Raw genomic sequence first — 20,773 nt, forward strand, 5'->3', positions numbered from 1 at the left:
TGTTATTTAAAAGGTTATATATCCATTTAAGTGGGGTGCCCATTATTTCGAGTTTTGCTGCTTTTTTATGATGGCATCATGGTTTACAGTGTTGAAAGCCTCCCCTAAATCTAACCATGCTATTCGGGCATATTTTTTCTCTTTGTAGGCTTTGTTGATATGTAAATCTATGCCTGAATCCTGTCAATGATTAATGGTTAATGGTTAAAAGCAAAATGAATGTGCTAGACATCTAAATCTAAGGTCATATAGCACTATAGGAAGGTATAGTAAAGGTTGATAGCAGGTGATAGTTGCTATGTGTCAACAATTTAGAGTACTGTTGATGAGTAAGGGAGTTGATAAGGGAATGGGTTATGGTGGTTTAGGTAAGGGAATTAGATTAGGTGAAGGATATTTATGCATCTGAGGAAGGAGAACAGGTTGTCAAGGCAGAAGCTGTGGGATTCTGTAAGGACGTCTGATATGTTGGGAGGTCGGTGAAGGGAGGATAGATATGGAAAAACAGTGGTACATGCTGTATTAAAGCATGGGCAGGACAACAGAATGTGTGGAACTGAAAGAGGGACATACATAGAGGACATAGGGGCAGGTCAGAGCATGACATTAGATAAGCGTGTGTTATGATATCCTTTTTCTAGGTAAAAGAATATGGCTAATACGGATTCATATGCTTTTTCAAGATCAAAGAATATGGCTAATACGGATTCATGGCGTGCAAATGCAGATGAAATATGTCTCGAAATGGGCAAGTTGGTCTGCTGTACTTCGAGCATGGCAGAAACCAAACTGGGAAGGAGAAAGGAGATTATGAGATTCTAGTAGCTTGCACAAACAGCTAGTTAGAGCAATGGGGCGGTAATCTTGGGGCAGGGTATCTGATTTATTGGATTTTAAGAAAGGTAAGATAAGAGCTTCTCACCAATGAGAATGAAAATTTCCTGATATCCATATGTGGTTGAAAATAGGTAAAAGGAAGGATAGAGAGGAAGATGGAAGGTGTCGCAGCATACGATAATGAATACCATCAGGGCCTTCAGCATTGCAGCGTTGAGTTCAGAAGAAAAACAAGCATTATAGGACTCATCAGAGGATTTGGTGAAGGTAATAGGAATGTGTTCTTTGATGGCCTTCATGGAAGAAAACTGTGGGGAAAGGTGAGAGCCACTACTGACCTGGCTGAAATAGCCCAGTTCATTAGCTACTTCAATAGGCTCAGAAATGAGAGTATCTTGAATATGGAGGACGGGTGCAGGATGGGGGGATATTTGCCTGATAATTTATGGATCCGTCGCCAAACAGCTGAAATACATGTAGATGTAACTGAGGAAACATAATTTTGCCAGCTATTTGTTTTACTGTTCCTGATTGCACGGCGAAGATGGGCAGATGCTCTTTGAAAGGAGATAAAGGCTGATAGCTGGTGAGGGGTGCCTCGTTTATAACAATAGTTGTTCCAGGCTGCTCGTTTTAAGCGACACACCTTGGTGCAATCAGGATTCCACCATGGAACACATTTAGAGGTATATGGTCTTAATGTTCGAGGAATGGCTGTATAGGCAGCTCTTAGGATCGTGGTTGTAAAACATTGTAGCATATCTGAAATGGGCGGTAAGAGGGGTGGAGGGATTGGTATAGTAGAGAGTGAAGTGAAAGTACTCCAGCGTTGGGGATTAGGAAGTGGTACATATGAAGCAGGAGAAAGGAGTACTGGGAAGTGGTCTACAACTGACCAATGGAAATCTAAATGAAGAGTATGGGAGCATAGAGAGAGGTCAAGGCATGAAAAGGATTGCGTGCACATGTCAAAGTGTGTGGGGCTATCTGAATTAAGAATAATTAGGTTATTTGTGGAGAGGAAGCGTTCTAGAGATCGGCCTCGGGAGTTGGTGATAGAGTCACCCCACACTGTGGGGTGACTCTATCACCAACTCCGGAGGAAAGGTGGTTGGAGTTGGGAAATTAGAGTTTCAAAGGCAACAAAGTCAATGGGATGGGATGGGGAGAAATAGACTGAAATCACTGATCCAGCGGCGAAGAAAGATGCAAATAACTGTGCACGGGGCAGTGGTTTGTATGGGAGGTATGATGGTTAATGGTTAAAAGCAAAATTAATGTGCTAGACATCTAAGGTCATATAGCACTATAGGAAGGTATAGTAAAGGGTGAGGTCAGGTGATAGTTACTATGCGTCAACTATCTAGAGTAATGTTGGAAAGTTGAAGATGGGTTGATAAGGGAAAGGGTTATGGTGGTTTAGGTAAAGGAATATATCAAGTGAGGGATATTTATGCGTCTGAGGAAGGAGAACAGGTTGTTATAAGAAGCAAGGATATGATGTAGGTCTGGTCTGTGAGAACGGAAACCGCGAATATGCTAATGTAGGAGAGCTATATCTTTATTATTTTATGAGTGAAAGCGCCGGTATGTTGGAGAATCTGGGGGGGGGGGGGAGTTAGGGGTTGTAAAGGAGGGGTATCAGGAGGTAGGGAATCTGGGGAAGGGTATTGTTGTGACATGAGTGATTCCCGTGTGTATCCGGGAGGGAGTGGAAAGGATAGAAGGGATGGAGGGAGCGAGAATGTGCATATAGTTGGAGTTGAAGAGGGTGGGTTGTGTTGCGAGGGAGTAGGAGGAAGTGGTGTGGGGAGAATATTAGTGGTAGGAGGATGGATATAGGAAGAATGGATATTTGGAGTTAAAGGGGATGTGTTGTCTCGGGAGGGATTAGGAGGAAGGGGTGTAGGAGTGCTATGACTTAGAGGGGGATGGATTTCAGGAGGATGGATATCGGTGGTGCACGGAATTGAGGGGGTTAGGTTGTGTTGACAGGGAGGAAGAGGAAGGGGTGTAGGGGGAACATGAGTAGGAGGGGTAAGGATATCGGCAATCACTTGGTGTGGAGGAAGCATGAGTTATGGAAATTTGTGTCTCAAGTATATAGCTTTGAATATTTTCAATGGTTTCCCCAGTGGAGTTGGTAGGAGAGCCTTGTGGGACAAAGGTTTTCTTATGATGGGGGGGGGGGGGGGGGGGAGGAGACTGGTGTCTGAGGAGTAAAGATAAAGGTAGGTGGAGGTGAGTGTGGGGTAGGGAAAGGAGTGGAACGTTTAGTCTGTTTACTGCGGGTAGTGCGGGGAGGGAGGAGATGGTGTTGGGGCTGTAGTTGAGATTGGGGTGTCTGGAATTAGAGTGGCAAAAGAATTTGACTGGGGTAGGTCGAATGTAGAAGTGGAAGTGGGGAAGTATGTAGGTATAGGGGAGGGTGTAAGAACATCTTGAGGTGGAGGGGGAGGGGCAGAGCAAGCGACATTACTGGAGCAGGGAGTATAAGAGAAACCTTGTCGGCGTGCTTCCTGTCTGGCTTCACGTAGAGTGAGACCATTTTTGTATCTGAGAGCTGCTACCTCAGACTCGAACTTGTAAGTGGGACAGCCTCTATAAAATACATTATGAGGGCAGCCGCAGTTAGCACATGTGCGTGTTTGTGCAGGGCAGTTCGATCTGTTATGACTGGGTTGGGCGCCGAAGGGGCATCGGTCTGTGGAGCGGCAGTGTTTGACAGGATGTCCAAATCACAATTTTGACATTGGCGGGGAGGTTGGTATGGTCGAACAGGGAGGGATTGTCCACCAATGTAGATACGAATGGGAGGGTCATGTGTACTGAACGTAATTTTGGCAATGTTGGTGGGTTTCTTTCGATGACCTCTAGGAGGAATGGAGTAGCAGTGTACTGTTATCACATCCTGGTCTTTGAGGCAGCCGAGCAAATCTTCCCCACAATCTGACCAATCTTTGGTATCGACTGGGCAGTTTCTAGGGAGAGAGGGACAATTCCGGTACTAGTATTAAGGGTTGGATGAGGTTCTGCAGGAATTGGGTTGCCAGAATGATCGGTTAAATTTGATAGTGCTATAGATTCAGTTTCTGATCTGACTGTTACAAGACGGGAGCGATCGCGTCTGGTATAGAAAGGGACTCTGCCCACTTGTTTTTGGAGGCATTGTTGAAAAAGAAGAGTGTTGCCTGAGTAGGGAGCGGTAGAAGTGATCACGAAAAATCGGTCCCATTTAGCTGGGCTAAACAGAATATTTAAGATATTTGTAGGGTTGGTGGTGGTGGATGGTCGGGGACGTGTGGAAGAGGGAGTATTACGGAATGATGGAGAATAAGGCTGTAAGGTAGTAATAAGGGAGGATGGGGTGCTTGGTGAAGGTTGAGGGGGTAGAGTTGATGAATTTGAGGAAGTTGGGAGGGTAGGAATATCTTCTGGAGATTGAGTCTCTGCTTGGGTGGGTAATGCAGTAGTAGGCATTGAGGAGTGGTTAGTAGTTTCAGTGTTCGGAGTTGTGGTCAAAGGAGAACCTGGGGTCGGGGAGCCGGTGGGGCTATTTGTGAAAGGGGCAAACCTCATTGCCCCTAATAAGGGTATTACATCTTCATTACTGGTCATGGGAAGTCTTAAATATGTAAAGGGAAATAAACAGTCCCTGTACAGGGGTAAGGGCTAGACAATTAAATCGGGAGTGCCGTGCCTATGGTTCCTGCAGGCCGTTCAGGACTGGTACAAGGTCAGCCTTTCATTCTTTCAGCACGGCTCTTACACGGAAGTAGATATTAGAAGGGGTTGAAGAAGGGACGGAAACAAAAAGCTGGAAGGGGAAAAGACCATGCAAAATTAGTTGAGTCGAGGTCTGAGGCCCTAGGCAGGGGAGATCCCTGCATTGGGCCTCAGTCTATCTCCTAAGGGCCCCCACGACAACAATGAGCACAGGATTGGGGGGTAAGGAAGGGAAAAAGACCATGCAAAATTAGTCGAGTTGAGGGCTGAGGCCCAAGGTAGAGGAGATCCCCAGCATTGGGTCCAAGTCCTCGCATCCGAAGCCCCCCCCCCCCCCCCATGATAACAATGGGCAAGGGATTGGGGGGGAAGGACAGTTTTACAAAGGATATATTCTCAGTGGCCAGTACAAGTCCATGACCTCACTTGAACAAGGCTTAGTGCCTCAATCTACTTTTCTTGTTTATAAGTAAATTAAAGTAGCTACTTATACTGGACTGTATTAATGGTTAATGGTTAAAACAAATTTGCTAGATATCTAAGGTCATATAGCACTATAGGAAGGCATAGTAAAGGGGGATGTCAGGTGATAGTTGCTATGTGTCAACTATCTAGAATAGTGTTGAAAGGTTGAAGATGGGGGAAAAGGTTATGGTGGTTTAGGTAAGGGAGTTAGATCAAGTTAAGGATATTTATGCGTCTGAGGAAGGAGAACAGGTTGTCAAGGCAGAAGGTGTGGGATTCTGTAAGGATGTCTGATATGTTGGGAGGTCGGTGAAGGGAGGATAGGTGTGGAAAAGAAGAGGTACGTGCTGTATTAAAGCGTGGACAGGACAAGAGAATGTGTGGGACTGAAAAAGGGACGTTACATAGAGGACATAGGGGCGGGTCTGAGCGTGACATTAGATAGGCGTGTGTTAGGCGAGTGTGGCCAATACGTGAGCGTGCGAGGGCCGTCTCCCAACGCCTGTTTTTGTGAAATGGAGCTGACCAAGAGGAGATTGATGGTTTTACAGTATGCAATTTATTGTTGTGGAGTCTTGACCAAAAAAAGATTGCCGTCGGGTATACAAGAAGGTCTTAAAGTGGGGGTAGTAATCCGTAGCTGGAATATGTGAGAAGCGTTGTTGAGGTGATATGGACATTGCAGCATAGCGTGCAAGAGTATCTGCCTGTTCATTGCCAGGGATTCCAACATGGCTGGGTACCCAGCAAAATCTGACAAATTTGTGACGTGTGGATAGATAGAACAACCAGTTCTGGATCTTACAGACAAGGGGATTGGTCGAGTGTATAGACTTTATGAGGGTTAAAGAGTTACGGGAGTCAGTAAAAAATAGAAAAAAGAGGAAGAGGGGGATGAGTATATGCGTCTTAAGGCAAAAAGGAGTGCATACAGTTCTGTAGTAAGGACACTAGATTCAGGAGGGAGGGTGTATTTGAAAATGCAGTTTGGGAATGTTACTGCGAATCCAGCTCCTGAGATGGATTTGGAACCATCAGTGTAAACATGAATGCTGGAGGAATGAATGGAGACATGGTCAAGGGAATGAGCGAGAAGGATAGAGGGGGGAATATCTGATTTTGGTGGGTCAGGGAAAACTGAGGAGCAAATACAGGGGTTAGGTATAAGCCATGGAGGAATGGAATGGACAGACAGTGGGAGAGGTCGGAGATGAAGGAAGGGGGAATGGGAGAGGAGGGTATCCATGCGTACGGGGAGAGGAGTTGGTAAACGTGGAGAAGAGGTAAAGGTATGAAGCAAGGATTGTGGAATAGTTAGTTTGGTTAGGGAAAATTGGTGAAATCGAGCATAGCATCGGAGAGAGAGAATGGCTCGATTCAGTATATAGGCTCTCAACTGGAGAGGAGCGGAAGGCGCCTAGGGCTAAGCGGAGACCGCTGTGGTGGACTGTATCAAGGTGAGCAAGAAGAGAGGTTGAGGCAGAGGAGTAGATATGGCATCCATAATCTAGAGTGGAGAGAATCAAGGTAACATGAAGATGGTTGAGAGTTTTGCGATCTGAGCCCCAGGAGATGTGGGAAAGAGTTTGTGAAATTCGGAGGCGGCGTTGAGCTTTTTCTTTGATGTACAAGATATGGTCTCGCCAGGACAATTTGGAATCAAATATAACGCCTAGGAATTTGCCAGAAGAACGGTATTGGAGTGGAGCGTTATATAAGAAGAGTGGGGGTTTGGGGACCGTACGTTGAGCGAGGGAAAAGGATGAGGAAAGATTTGGATGTAGAGAAGCGAAAGCCATGGTTGGTGGCTCAAGAAGTTACTGATGTTATTGCAGACTGAAGGAATTGACAGAGATCTGGTATGGATGTGCCAGATGCATAGATGGTTAAGTCATCAACATAAAGTGATGTCCGGGCTCCTGGTGGTAGGACTGAGACTATGTCATTTACAGCAAGAAGGAATAAAGTTGTACTAAGCACACTTCCATGTGGGACGCCTTCGAATTGAGGAAAGGATGATGACGTGGAAGAGGCAATTTTGACCTGGAAAGTACGTTTAGAAAGGAAGGATTTGATGAACACGCCCATGTTTCCACGTAAACCTAAGGAGGATAACTGTTGGAGGATATGATATCGCCATGTGGTATCATATGTTTTTTCTAGGTCAAAGAATATGGCTAATTCGGATTCATGGCGTGCAAATGCCGATGTAATATATGTCTCGAAATGGGCAAGTGGGTCTGCTGTACTTCGGGCACGTCGGAAACCAAACTGGGAAGGGGATCATGAGATTCAAGATACCACATTAAGCGGAAGTTAACCATTCGTTCTAGTAGTTTGCACAAGCAGCTAGTTAGATCTATGGGGCAGTAATCTTGGGGTAGGGTACCTGATTTACTGGCTTTTAAGAAAGGTAGGCTAAGAGCTTCTCGCCAATGAGAAGGAAAATTTCCTGACGTCCATATGTGGTTGAAAATAGTTACAAGGAAGGATAGAGAAGAAGATGGGAGGTGTCGGAGCATACAATTTTGAATACCATAAGGGCCTTCATGAGTTGTGGCACGACTGTAATGCAGCGTTGAGTTCAGAAGAAAAAGGAGCATTATAGGACTCAACAGAGGATAGGGTGAAGGTAATAGGGATGTGTTCTTTGATGGCTTTCATGGAAGAAAAGTGTGGGGAAAGGTGAGAGCCACTACAGACCTGGCTGAAATAGTTGCCCAGTTCATTAGCTACTTCGACAGGCTCAGAGATGAGAGTATCTCGAATATGGAGGACGGGTGCAGGATGGGGGGGATGTATGCCTGATAATTTATGGATCCGTCGCCAAACAGCTGAAATAGATGTAGGTGTAACTGAGGAAACATAATTTTGCCAGCTATTTGTTTTGTTGTTTCTAATTGTACGGCGAAGATGGGCAGATGCCCTTTTAAAGGAAATAAGGGCTGATAGCTGGTGAGGGGTGCCTCGTTTGTAGCGATAGCCGTTCCAGGCTGCTCGTTTTAAGCGAAGCGCTTTGGTGCAATCAGAATTCCACCATGGAACACATTTAGAGGTATAATGTCTTGAAGTTCGAGGAATGGCTGTATAGGCAGCTCTTAGGATCGTGGTTGTAAAACATTGTAGCATATCTGATATGGGCGGTAAGGGGGGTGGAGGGATAGGTATAGTAGAGAGTGAAGTGAAAGTATGCCAGTTAGCTCTATCAAAGCACCAGCGTTGAGGATTAGGAAGTGGTACATATGAAGTAGGAAAAAGGAGTACTGTGAAGTGGTCAGTATAGGGGAAGTGGTCTAGAACTGACCAATGGAAATCTAAATGTAGAGTAGGAAATCATAGAGAGAGGTCAAGGCATGAAAAGGATTGTGTGCGCATGTCAAAAGTGTGTGGGGCGATCTGAATTAAGAATAATCAGGTTATTTGTGAAGAGGAAGCGTTTTAGAGATCGGTTAAGATAAATGTGCTAGACATCTAAGGTCATATAGCACTATAGGAAGGTATAGTAAAGGGGGATGTCAGGTGATAGTTGCTATGTGTCAACTATCTAGAATAGTGTTGAAAGGTTGAAGATGAGGGAAAGGATTATGGTGGTTTAGGTAAGGGAGTTAGATCAAGTGAAGGATATTTATGCGGCTGAGGAAGGAGAACAGGTTGTCGAGGCAGAAGTTGTGGGATTCTGTAAGGATGTCTGATATGTTGGGAGGTCGGTGAAGGGAGGATAGGTGTGGAAAAGCAGAGGTACGTGCTGTATTAAAGCGTGGACAGGACAAGAGAATGTGTGGGACTGAAAGAGGGATGTTACATAGAGGACATAGGGGCGGGTCTGAGCGTGACATTAGATAGGCGTGTGTTAGGCGAGTGTGGCCAATACGTAATCGTGCGAGGGCCGTCTCCCAACGTCTTTGTGAAATGGAGCTAACCAAGAGGAGATTGATGGTTTTACGGTATGTAATTTATTGTTGTGGAGTCTTGACCAAAAAGATTGCCATCGGGTATACAAGAAGGTCTTAAAGTGGGGGTAGTAATCCGTAGCTGGAATATGTGAGAAGCGTTGTTGAGGTGATGTGGACATTGCAGCATATCGTGCAAGAGTATCTGCCTGTTCATTGCCAGGGATTCCAACATGGCTGGGTACCCAGCAATGGAGTTGGGAAATTAGAGTTTCAAAGGCAACAAAGTCAGTGGGATGGGATGGGGAGAAGTAGACTGAAATTACTGTGATCCAGCGGCGAAGAAAGATGCGAATAGCTGTGCACGGGGCAGTGGTTTGTATGGGAGGTATGACATATGGTATTTTATGATGGATAAGTATAGACGAGACATAAAGGAATGTGGGGAAGAGATAAAATGGTAATTGGGAATTGGAATAGGAGGGTGTGTGAGGAAAGTCTCTTGGAGGCAGATAATAGATGGATTATAAGACGTAAGGATATAACGTAGGTCTGGTCTATGAGAGCGGAAACCGCGAATATTCCAATGTAGGAGAGCTATAGCTTATGAGTGATATCGCATATGGTACGTATTGGGGAATCTGGAGAAGGAGCTAGGGGGTGTGAAGGAGGGACATTAGGAGGTAGGGAATTTGGGGAAGGGCATTGTTGTGACATGAGTGATTCTCGTGTGTATCCGGGAGGGAGTACAAAAGATAGGGGGGATGGAAGGAGGGAGAATGTGCTTATAGTTGGGGTTGAAGGGGGTGGGTTGTGTTGGGAGGGAGTAGATGTGGGGGGAGTACTAGTGGTAGGAGGGTGGATATCGGAAGGATAGATAGTTGGAGTTGAAGGGGATGTGTTGTCTCGGGAGGGATTAGGAGGAAGGGGTGTAGTGGTGCTGTGAGTGAGGGGGATGGATATTGGGAGGATGGATATCGGTGGTGGACGGAATTGAGGAGGTTAGGTTGTGTTGAGAGGGAGTTGGAAGAGGGGGTGTACAAGGGGGATGGATGTCAGGAGGATGGGTATTGGGAGGATGGATAACGGTGGTGGACGGGATTGAGAGGGTTAGGTTGTGCTGAGAGGGAGTAGGAGGAAGGGGTGTAGGGGGAATATTAGTAGGAGGGGTATGAATATCGGCAACCACTTCAAGTGTGGAAGGAGCATGAGTTATGGGATCTTGTGTCTTAAGCATATAACTTTGGACGTCATCCATTGTTTCTGCTGTGGAATTGGTTGGAGAGTTTGGTGGGTAGGTAATTGTTTCTGCAATGGAGTTGGTTGGAGAGTTTTGTGGGATAAAGGTTTTCTTATGAGGGGGGGGCGGGAAGGGGAGACTGGTGTCTGAGGAATAAAAGTAAAGGTAGGTGGAGGTGAGTGTGCGGTAGGGGAAGAAGGGTTAGAACGTTTAGTCTGTCTACTGCGGGTAGTGCGGGGAGGGAGAGGGGGTGGTGTTGGGGCTGTAGTTGAGATTGGGGTGCCTGGGTTTAGAGTGGCAAAAGAATTGGTCTGAGGGAAGTAGAATGTAGAAGTGGAAATGGGGACATCTTGGGGTGGAGGGGGAGGGGCTGAGCGAACGATGTTACTAGAGTATGGAGTATGAGAGAAACCTTGTCGACGTGCTTCCTGTCTGGCTTCACGTAAAGTGAGACCATTTTTGTATCAGAGAGTTGCTACCACAGATTCAAACTTGTAAGTGGGACAGCCTCTATAAAATACATTATGGGGGCCGCCGCAGTTAGCACATGTTCGTGTTTGTGCTGAGCAGCTTGATCGATTATGACCAGGTTGGGCACATATGGGGCATCGATCTGTGGAACAGCAATGTTTGGCAGGATGTTCAAAGCGCCAACAGTTTTGACATTGACGGGGAGGGGGTTGGTATGGTCGAACAGGGAGGGATTGTCCATCGATGTAGATACCTAAAGGAAGGTCATGTGTATGGAAGGTAATTTTGGCAATGTTGGTCGGATTCTTTCGTTGACCTTTAAGAGGAATGGTGTAGCAACGTACTGATTTCACATCTTGGTCTTTGAGGCATCCTAATAAGTCTTCTCCACAGTCTGACCAATCTTTGGTATTGACTGGGCAGTTTACTGGGGAGAGAGAGACAGTTCCGGTACAAGTATTAAGGGTTGGATGAGGTTCTGCAGGTATGGGGTTGCCAGAATGATCAGTTAAATTTGATAGTGCTATAGATTCAGTTTCTGATCTGACTGTTACAAGACGAGAGCGATCACGTCTGGTATAGAAAGGGACTCTGCCTATGTGTTTTTGGAGGCATTGTTGAAAGAGAAGAGTGTTGCCTGAGTAAGGAGCTGTAGAAGGGATCACAAAAAATCGGTCCCATTTAGCTGGGCTAAACAGAATATTTAAGATATCTGTAGGGTTGGTGGTGATGGATGGTCGGGGACGTGTGGAAGAGGGAGTATTACGGAATGATGGAGAATAAGGCTGCAAGGTAGTAATAAGGGAGGATTGATTGCTTGATTCTTAAGCATATAACTTTGGATGCCATCCATTGTTTCTGCAGTGGAATTGGTTGGAGAGTTTTGTGAGAAGGTAATTGTTTCTGCAATGGAGTTGGTTGGAGAGTTTTGTAGGATAAAGGTTTTCTTTATCCAGGGGTGGAGTTGATGAATTTGAGGAAGTTGGGTGGGTAGGAATATCTTCTGGAGATTGATTCTCTGCTTGGGTGGGTAATGCACTAATAGGCATTGAGAAGTGGGTAGTAGTTTCAGTGTTCGGAGCCGTGGTCAAAAGAGAGCCTGGGTTGGGGCTATTTGATAAAGGAGCTGGCCTCATTGCTTCTAATAAAGGGATTACATTTTCATTACTGGTCATGGGGAACCTGGATTATATAAAAGGCATCAACTGGTCCACCTCCATCGCTAGTGAAAGGTAAAGGCTAGATTAGTCGGGAGTACCGTGCCCATAGTTCCCGCAGGCTGTTCAGGACTGGCACAAGGTCAGCCTTTCATCCTCTCAGCATGGCTCTCACACCTTAGGAAGTAGATCGTAGAAGGGTTTGGAGAAGGGATGGAAACAGAAAGCTGGAGGAGGAAAAGACCATGCAAAATTAGTTGAGTCGAGGGCTGGTGCCCTAGGCAGGGGAGATCCCTGCATTGGGTCTCAGTCTCCATCTCCTAAGCCCCCCCACGACAACAATGGGCAAGGAATTGGGGGGGACTGGACTGTATTGCATTTTGTGAATTGTTATATAGTCTAAATATATAATTTTCTATTTCACTTTTGTTCAAATATTATAGCATAAAAATTGCTGTTGCTCTTGAGTTATGCAGCAAAAAATAATGATCATTTTTATGCTGTAATTGCAGCTTTTAAAAGTCAGCAAGTACAAACCTCTTCAATGTTTCTTTGTCAGTTACTTGTTTCTGTTATTATCATTGTCTCAGAATTAGGTTTACAAATCCTCACTTACAAATAAAATACGTTATATGATTTAATTCAAATCATATTCAAGATTTTCTGCTGCATCCTGATTAGAAAATCCAGAAGATGCTTAAATGCTAAACATTTTTTATTGGACATTCTTATCTCAGTTTTCATTTCTTCATTTATTATACTGCTTCTGAAACTATATTATCTCAAAGAATAAAGTGCAATGAAAAATGGTGCTCTAGCGTGGTTAATCTTTAGGGTTCCAGCAATTTTCCTTAAATATGCCTGATTTTGTAGAACCAAACTGACTGTAAAGGTAAGTATGGATTTTTATAATTCTTTCAAGTTTGTCAGCTTAATCATGGGGAAGAAATTATCAGAGCCGTATACTACATACTGATACAAATTTTTAATTTTTTCATTCATATAAAAAGAAATCTTTACACTTAATGAATGCCATTGACTCATTTCCTTTATTTTATTTTGTTTTGCCTTGTTTATTGATGGATTTCTTAGTCAAACTTCCTATTCAAACTGATACACTAAATTTTGTTCAAGATATTTTTGATGATAATTTTTAATTATCTTTAATCACTTGATACATATATCATCTGAAACCAATAACTGCAGTTCTGCTACTTTTCACTGTGTTAATAATCTTAATTTATGCAAGAAACTTCTGCACTTATAATCAACTTTCATTTTTTTCTTGCATTTCATACTTATATTTTGAGATAAAGTTTCCCTGAGAATTTTGGATCATAAGATTTACAAATACCATTTTTAGCCATTATGATATATATGCCATGAGGATAATCTGGTCCATGACTAACCTAACCCATACATACTTTATTATCAAATTCATACAAAAAAAGATAATTTTGGGCATATTTAAAAATCTCGTTTGTACACTAGTAGCACCCGAAGTTCATTATCTTAAAATGATCAATAATAATTACAATAATAAATATAATAATAATGACAATGATAATAAAAACAAATAGCATAATAAAATCAACTAAATCCACAATTTACTAATACTTAAGCACAAACATACCAAATCAAAAGTTTTTTTTGCATATTTACAGAGTTGTTGCAAGAGACTAGGATACTGATGCATCAGCTAAATCAACTATGACAAATATCAATCTTTGCTGCAAAACCTAGCTCCTAATACAGACAGAGATTATTGTTTGAAAAAAGAGAAAGATAAAAAGGAGAAAATGGTAACCACACTAAAATTATTAGTTAATTTTACAAAACTAAAACCAAGCTACAAAGATTGTTTCGGCACTTTGGTAGTGAGTGGCAGTGTCTTAATATCTATACATACTTGTTTATTTACAGTCAAATCTAAAGAACTACACAAGAGATTCTCTTTGTCATTCCATTCAAAACTGCTACTTATGGAAGATTATTATTAAACTGCTGTTAGGAATTCACTGTTATTTGTAGAGATTTTTTGTTTTTTCACCTTATATAAATTATTTAAAGGGTGAACTAACATATCTGCTAGACATTCTCCCTTTAATAATATATTGTAAATAAAATGTAAATGATGACAGATACAAATGAAAAAGTTGAAATACTGTATTTATGACTATCAGAAGCTAACAATGACCTTAAGAAGATTTATATTTATGTTTTGTTCAATCAACTTTACACAAATACCTTTTAAAAATAATTTTCAGTTCAACAACTGAAAAATACTATTGCAAAAAAAGGAGGGAAAAAATTAAAAAGTACAAATAAACACAAGCCACAGGTATACAACCAATTTATATTCATTCAATATCCCTGACTGTACATTAAAGTGTAAAAGGCTTCCTAAGTGTTTCATTTCAGGAATTATGAAGTGCAGTATCTGGTAATAAATAACAGTGTTTCTGGGCATTGTCAGTATCAAGAACATTTAATTCTCTTGCTCCATAAGCTGATAAAACTTTGTTATTGAAGCTTTTTTAATAGTGGAGTAAAGCCATTACATCCGTAATTACATCTTTAATCTTTCATAATATAAAGAAAAAAAAAAACTTTTTCTTACTGGACTTCACAGAATTCTAAACAAGGAAAGATTATAAAAGATGAATAACTTTTTATGGTATCGACAATGAGCCTGACAAAACATGGTTCCTCTTGAGAATCAGATCAGCGTCTCCCAGACTGACAGGTAGCATAGAATTCTGTCTTCCTTGATATGTATTCATGGTACTCCTCCATGCTCACTTCCATTCTGCGAATTTCTTCCTCATAGTCTTCAAGAATTACCTCATTCTTCACAAATATTACCTCCATCTCTGTGAAATGAACAAAAGAATATTAAAAAATATGTTTATATGAATTATGTAATTCATCTTTGACCTGGGTATGTGGGTTTAAAGAGCTTTCAGTCCTAATTTCTTAATATTGTTTGTTTTATAAAAAATCTTCCACTGGTTGTTACAGCATGCCATAAACTGATTTAGTCTCATCCCACATATCAAGCAGCACTGATATGTAGGAAAATGTTGTGTTCACTTTAATAGTGTTAAATATCACTGCAAATAGATGGATCTGCCAGTTCTTAGCCACAAAGGAGTCAATTGTGACCTCACCTGATTTTACCCTTCTTTGAGTTTGCCTCTTTTTTTTTTTTTCTTTTTTTTTTTACCAATGCAATCAATTTTGATACTGTTATTCCTATTATAAACATTATAAGTATTACAGTGTTATTGACATCACTAGCAGCAGAATTAAATACCAGAAAATATTACCAAACATCAACAAAAAGGTGAGACAGGTAGTTCTCGTCATTGACTAATTGGTGACTTAGTACTTGTGGAGCCATCTATGAGTAAGAATACATGTCATCCCCAGTGGCATGTGGTTAACCATAGAGAACCAAGCCTCCCTGATAATAATTCATCTGACAAACCTTGTTTTTAAAGTCAGGATGAAAAAAAGATGAAAAGAGAAAAAAAAGAAAAATAAAGGAAAGAAAAGAAAAGGAAAAAAAAATAAAAATGCAGCAATTTGAATGGAAATGAATGACTCCACAATAAAAGTGCTTAGTGCTCCAGATGAAGTACTATGAAAATCCAAATTTTGTTTGGAAGTACCAGAGTTCTAAATCAAATAACAACTATGGTTTCTTCCAGAATGATGAAAGACATTGCTGTGGGAATTATCTTTTAGGTTTATAGCCCATGCATTTCTTCTTGCTCCAGCCTAGATGAGTTTTGTCTCTAATGAAATGAAAGGAGGCATGTTTTTTAATGATTGGATGATTTTTAATGATTTATGAGTGGATATTACTTTGAACCATTCATCTCTTGAATCATCTCCAACAAAAACTGTGAGCACTGTGTAATGGACTTGCTCAATTTGATAAATTTTGCCTGTATGGCTGGAGTTGGACAATTTTCTTACACTTCAGAGGGAGCTAAAACAAAATTGTGTTCTTCCATGATGGAAGATGGGAGACTGACTGACCTAACTTTTGTTAGAAGTTGTCAGTGCAAGTGTAGTAGCAAAAAGTCTGTTGTGGTGGAGTCTTTTGAGGCCAGGGCCTGGTTCTCTAGGGTTAAATAATCAAAACGGTTCTATAAAGATTTAGGCAAAATGTGTATTTTCTTATCTAAGTTCTCAATATTTTTGCCAAGGACTTGAAAATCAACAGGCCTCAAAAGAAATATGATTTTGCAGAAAAATGCCATATAAGAGATTGTAACTCCTTTAATACATAAAGAAACCCAATATCCACAAAAATATTTCCCGTTGCCATAATTTTTTTTTTTTCCTTATCCATAGGCAGGCCCTTTCTTGTGGGGCCCAAGGTAAAATAATACTCACTCCTAATCCATCATTGCTTGAATTAACACAATGACCTCTTAACACAGTTAGATCATTGGTTAGGAAATATGGTTGATTGCCATGACAAGCCACGTCAGAGAGGGCTGTATAGGCACAGAGGACTCTCAGGACTATTCTTTCAAAAGTCTACACTCCAAGCAGACAAATTTTTGGTAGGTAATGGAGGAGATAGTGAGGAGGAGGGTCTAACTGGCTTCCATGGGTTTGCCAGGCTGGATTTTCCTCTTTTATCCCACTTAGTTTAGGATCAACTATGCTTCCATTTTGGGTCCCCGAAGTCAACTCAACTTATATTTTAGAATGGCTATCATATTTAATTGCTAGAATTTTTGCAACAGACCTTAAGGTGGTCCTGGGAAATGACTACCTTTCCCTACTCATTTCATCATAAAAAAAAAATTGGTTGGAGATAACTCTTTGATTCTTTATACATAATATAAAGCATAGAATTGCACTTTGTCTCATATATAATTTTGACCTCGCATCCCCATACGGGCGGCAAAAAGTCGGAAAAGTCATTTTTCCCCCTCTTCTGCTCTACATCACACCCATATTTTTTTCCTGAACAATCCCCCCAAAATTAATGTATTAGATCTATCTTAGCCTAAGGCCGTGTAAATTGCTGATTTTTTAATTTCCTTTTTTTTCTCTCTCTCTTTTCTTTCTTTCTTTCTTTTGCGGGGACCTGGTTGACATAGAGTACTATTTTTTTTTTTCAGCATTAAAAAATGAATATTTTTTGAATGAGCCCAAAATTTAAAAGTCGGTGATTTACACGGCCTTAGGGCTCCAAGGCTCTAGCAAAAGCAGCAAATTACATTTAAATCGCTTTAAACTTACGAATGTGATGTACCGAAGGTAATGTAAGCAAAGAACAGAGATATGGCGGTTTATATTTTGGTACATTGCCAAAGTTCATTATCTCTGCTATTTTTCTCTAAATCTAATAATGATATATATTTATAAAAAAAAAAAGCTTATTTAGTGAACTTTGTGATGCATTGATTACCAAGTAAATCGGAATTATCATTTTCAATAGGGACACTTTCCTATAAAGGTATGTAATTTTTTTATTTGTTTGTTGGATATAGAAAATAAATGCATTTTATCATAAAGACAACTAATCTAAACCAGATAAGAATTTTTTTTTTACTTCAATTTTGAAGAAATGGGGAACTGGATTTTTTGAAGCACTAATTTTGAAGAAATGGGGAACTGTGGATTTTACGAAGCACTAATGTTTGAAAATAGCCTAATAAGTAAGAATTGAAATATTTCCGTTACATTTCGCTTAAAGGACGGTACATCACAGCATGGGTAAATTTGATTTGACTTGAAATTGGTAGTTACCCTTGTAAAGACCAATTCAATACGAATGTTACCTAATGTCGGATTTTTGAACTTCGGATGTATAAGCGAGATACAGATTATTTCATATTGAAGATGATAGTACTCAGTAATACCTCTCTGACGTGGCTTGTCGTGGCATGAATACAACATGATGGTTCAATTTTGAGAATTTTAAGAGCATATGAATTTAGTAAAGCACATAAAGTTAAAAAAATGAATCATCCTCATATTTACTGGGCCTACACTGACTTTCACAACTAAAGGAATAAAAATACATTAGTAATCCCTCTCAAACCGTTTTCTTTGATAACTGTCAATATCAACAGATTGCAAAGGGGAACGAGTGTAGAGTTGGTGATTAGCCATTTGCAGCCATTATCTTTACTAAGAACATAAAATCATGCAGACGACTTGGGATATTTGCGAATTTATGGTAACTATGACCTATGGTAACGACTAAAAGCAATAGTTTTTATCAGGAACGCACAAAACAGAAGCAATAGCCTTTTCGAAGATTGTGCACTCAACTCAAAATTCCATATGGTTTTTATTTCAGAGCGGGCATTACTGAGTACTATCATCTTCAATATGAAATAATCTGTATCTCGCTTATACATCAGAAGTTCAAAAATCCGACATTTAGGTAACATTCGTATTGAATTGGTCTTTACAAGGGTAACTACCAATTTCAAGTCAAATCAAATTTACCCATGCTGTGATGTACCGTCCTTTAAGCAAAATGTAACGGAAATATTTCAATTCTTACTTATTAGGCTATTTTCAAACATTAGTGCTTCGTATGTGATATACACACAGATTACTTCATAACCTACAACATATTACCTCTATCAAAGCATATTTCGTTTGTAAACGGACACAAAACACTTTTTTAGATGTATTTCACAAAATATTTTGTGATAAATCACGGTGATATAATTTTTTTCTGATATTGGTATAAAATTGTTCCTTGAACATTCAAGAACTCATATCTATGTGCAATGTCATAATCAAATGCCATATGCATAATTGCAGCAAGCAGAAGTCCACATAGGTGTACCAGGGCTCTCATTAATGATGCACTTGCCCTATACTATACGCAAGCTAAATCAATTTGACCCCCTGTCCCCCCCCTCATCTGGGACAGTCCCCATAATAATATAATATAAATTTTTTAAAGCTGAAAAAAAAAAAAAAATAGATCTAAAATAAGTATTTGAGGGGATTAATCAGGAAAAAAAACTGTAGGAGTTGGGATTTACCAAAGATGATGATGAAGAAAAAAAGAAAAAAAAAAAAAAAAAAAAACTTTTTGGGTTTTAACCTCACTCCCCCCTTATGGGGGGAGCAAGGTTAAAACCGTAAATGAGATGAAGCACAATTCTATATTCTATATCATGCAAAAAGAATCAATGCGTTATCTCCAACCGAATTTTTTTTACGATGAAATGAGCAGGGAAAGGTGGTCATTCCCCGGGATGGTCCCCTTAAGCAACCAGGAAAATATCTTTATTACTTTGAGCTTCCAGGAAAATCTCTCCTCTCATTATGAGATACTTACCCTTAAGCATACTTAGCTTGACTTGAGCTTCTGATGCCAATTTGTTTGCTCTCTTTCGAAGTTCTTCTGCCCTTCGTCTGGCTTCTTCAGCTGCTTGGAACTTAATCTGTAGCTTTTCCTCTACAATCAAGTATTTCTGAAAACATAAAAATTACCATTTTTACAATACTTATTTATCAGAATGCAAAATTAGACTTCCCTTAAGTTGCATGCCCACAAAATAAAGGATATTATTACAAAATACTACATGAACACTCATTCTAACATAATTCACATTATCATATATCTTCTAGAAAATTCCTGTCACTTTCAAAATTCCCAAATAATTTTCATGTATAGTAGTACTGTCTGCCTTACATCTTCCAGCTGTTTAGCATCATTGGCTGCTCGCTGTGCTTTGAGATCCGCCTGGTTGACAGCAGCAGTTGTATCTTCGAGATGTTGTTGATTGATGATATACTGCAACTTTACACTCTCAACTCTCCTTTCCAGGTCCTGTACCTCCCTTAGTGAGGAATTGGCTTTGGCCTGAGCTACACTGGTCTCACTAGCAATCTGGAATGAAATACTTTGCTTTATAAGTGTTTTCAAAACTTACAAATTAAAATTTAATTAAAATATAGTCCTACATGAAAGATCTATGACAACTACTACTCCCTCATATTACGAGACCTGCTTGAAACCTACCTGGGTAAGATGAGTCTGGGTGGCCTCAATGTCATCACTAGCCTGCACAATAGCTTGTTCTGCAGCATCCTGTGCTGCACTTGCTTCAGTGAGGGCTTCTACAACACGCTCTGCTACACCCAGAGTTCCTTCAGCCTTAATCTTGGCTCTGTCAGCTCTTTCTGATGTTAACATTTAAAAATGACTAATATTAGAAGAGATAAATAATAATCTATATCTATATACTTAGGAATAGAAAATAATCTTCCATGACAGAAACTACAGCAGAAAAACAGATAGGCAATTACAAAAGCTTAGCTACTATAATCTGGGTACACATCATTACACTATCTATAATGGAATATACTCAGGAGTACCTTTCAACTGTATTGCGAGGTCTAGATCATTCCTAGTTGCATCAATAATTGCATTAATATTTGTTAGAGTCTCAATGGCAAGTGTGATCTTCTCTGCTAGGTCTGTAATCTGTTCTGGTTCCAGGGAGATAACGATGCTCAAGACCTGTTGAATAAATGCAACTGATGAAAAATAAAACTTCAATAATACCTTTCGAGTTTAGGCCATGCTTTCTTGGCTAACCTATGCTGATTCATAAGAAAGTATAGTTAATCACAAGACAAATATTCATACACACCTCTTCAGCTAGATCCCTAATTTCTTGGGGTTTGGCACCAGGTGTGCTAAAGTATTCTTCTATTTCTTCTAAGAGCTTAGTAATTCTTGCTTTGTATGAATCTGTTAAGTTGCGGGAGCTGAAGGCCAGGTCATAGGCCATTTGAGCCAAGTCTGAGGCTACATCAGACTGCCTTTTAGCCCCAGAAATGCCTCGTAATAGCTCATCAACTGAAGCCTCCTTCTTCTTCAGCATTTCCTTGGCATCATCTGCAAACTTGAGGGCAAGCTCAGCGGTGTTTACGAGACCATTATTACAGGAGAGCCCTCCGCACTTTCCACATCCAGCTCC

At 40.7% G+C, this 20,773-nt stretch overlaps 2 protein-coding genes across 6 annotated transcripts in view; both read right to left on the reverse strand.

Annotated features, from left to right (window-relative positions):
- The window catches only part of LOC113819315 (uncharacterized protein DDB_G0284459-like), a gene marked incomplete at its 3' end in the record, with an annotated part of 139,567 nt that overhangs the window by 58,003 nt on the left and 60,791 nt on the right, over positions 1-20,773 (reverse strand).
- Positions 13,192-20,773, reverse strand: part of LOC138863062 (laminin subunit beta-1-like) — a 24,119-nt gene continuing 16,537 nt past the window's right edge. Inside the window, exons 4-9 of the mRNA XM_070126794.1 lie at positions 20,444-20,769; positions 20,166-20,310; positions 19,810-19,970; positions 19,480-19,677; positions 19,123-19,258; positions 13,192-14,659 (exon numbers count right to left, since the gene is read on the reverse strand). Of these exons, the coding sequence (XP_069982895.1) occupies positions 14,511-14,659; positions 19,123-19,258; positions 19,480-19,677; positions 19,810-19,970; positions 20,166-20,310; positions 20,444-20,769 (1,115 nt within the window). The 3' untranslated portion in view covers positions 13,192-14,510. The remainder of the gene's footprint in view (positions 14,660-19,122; positions 19,259-19,479; positions 19,678-19,809; positions 19,971-20,165; positions 20,311-20,443; positions 20,770-20,773) is intronic.

Source organism: Penaeus vannamei, chromosome 10 (assembly GCF_042767895.1).
Source record: "Penaeus vannamei isolate JL-2024 chromosome 10, ASM4276789v1, whole genome shotgun sequence".
NCBI lineage: Eukaryota > Metazoa > Arthropoda > Malacostraca > Decapoda > Penaeidae > Penaeus > Penaeus vannamei.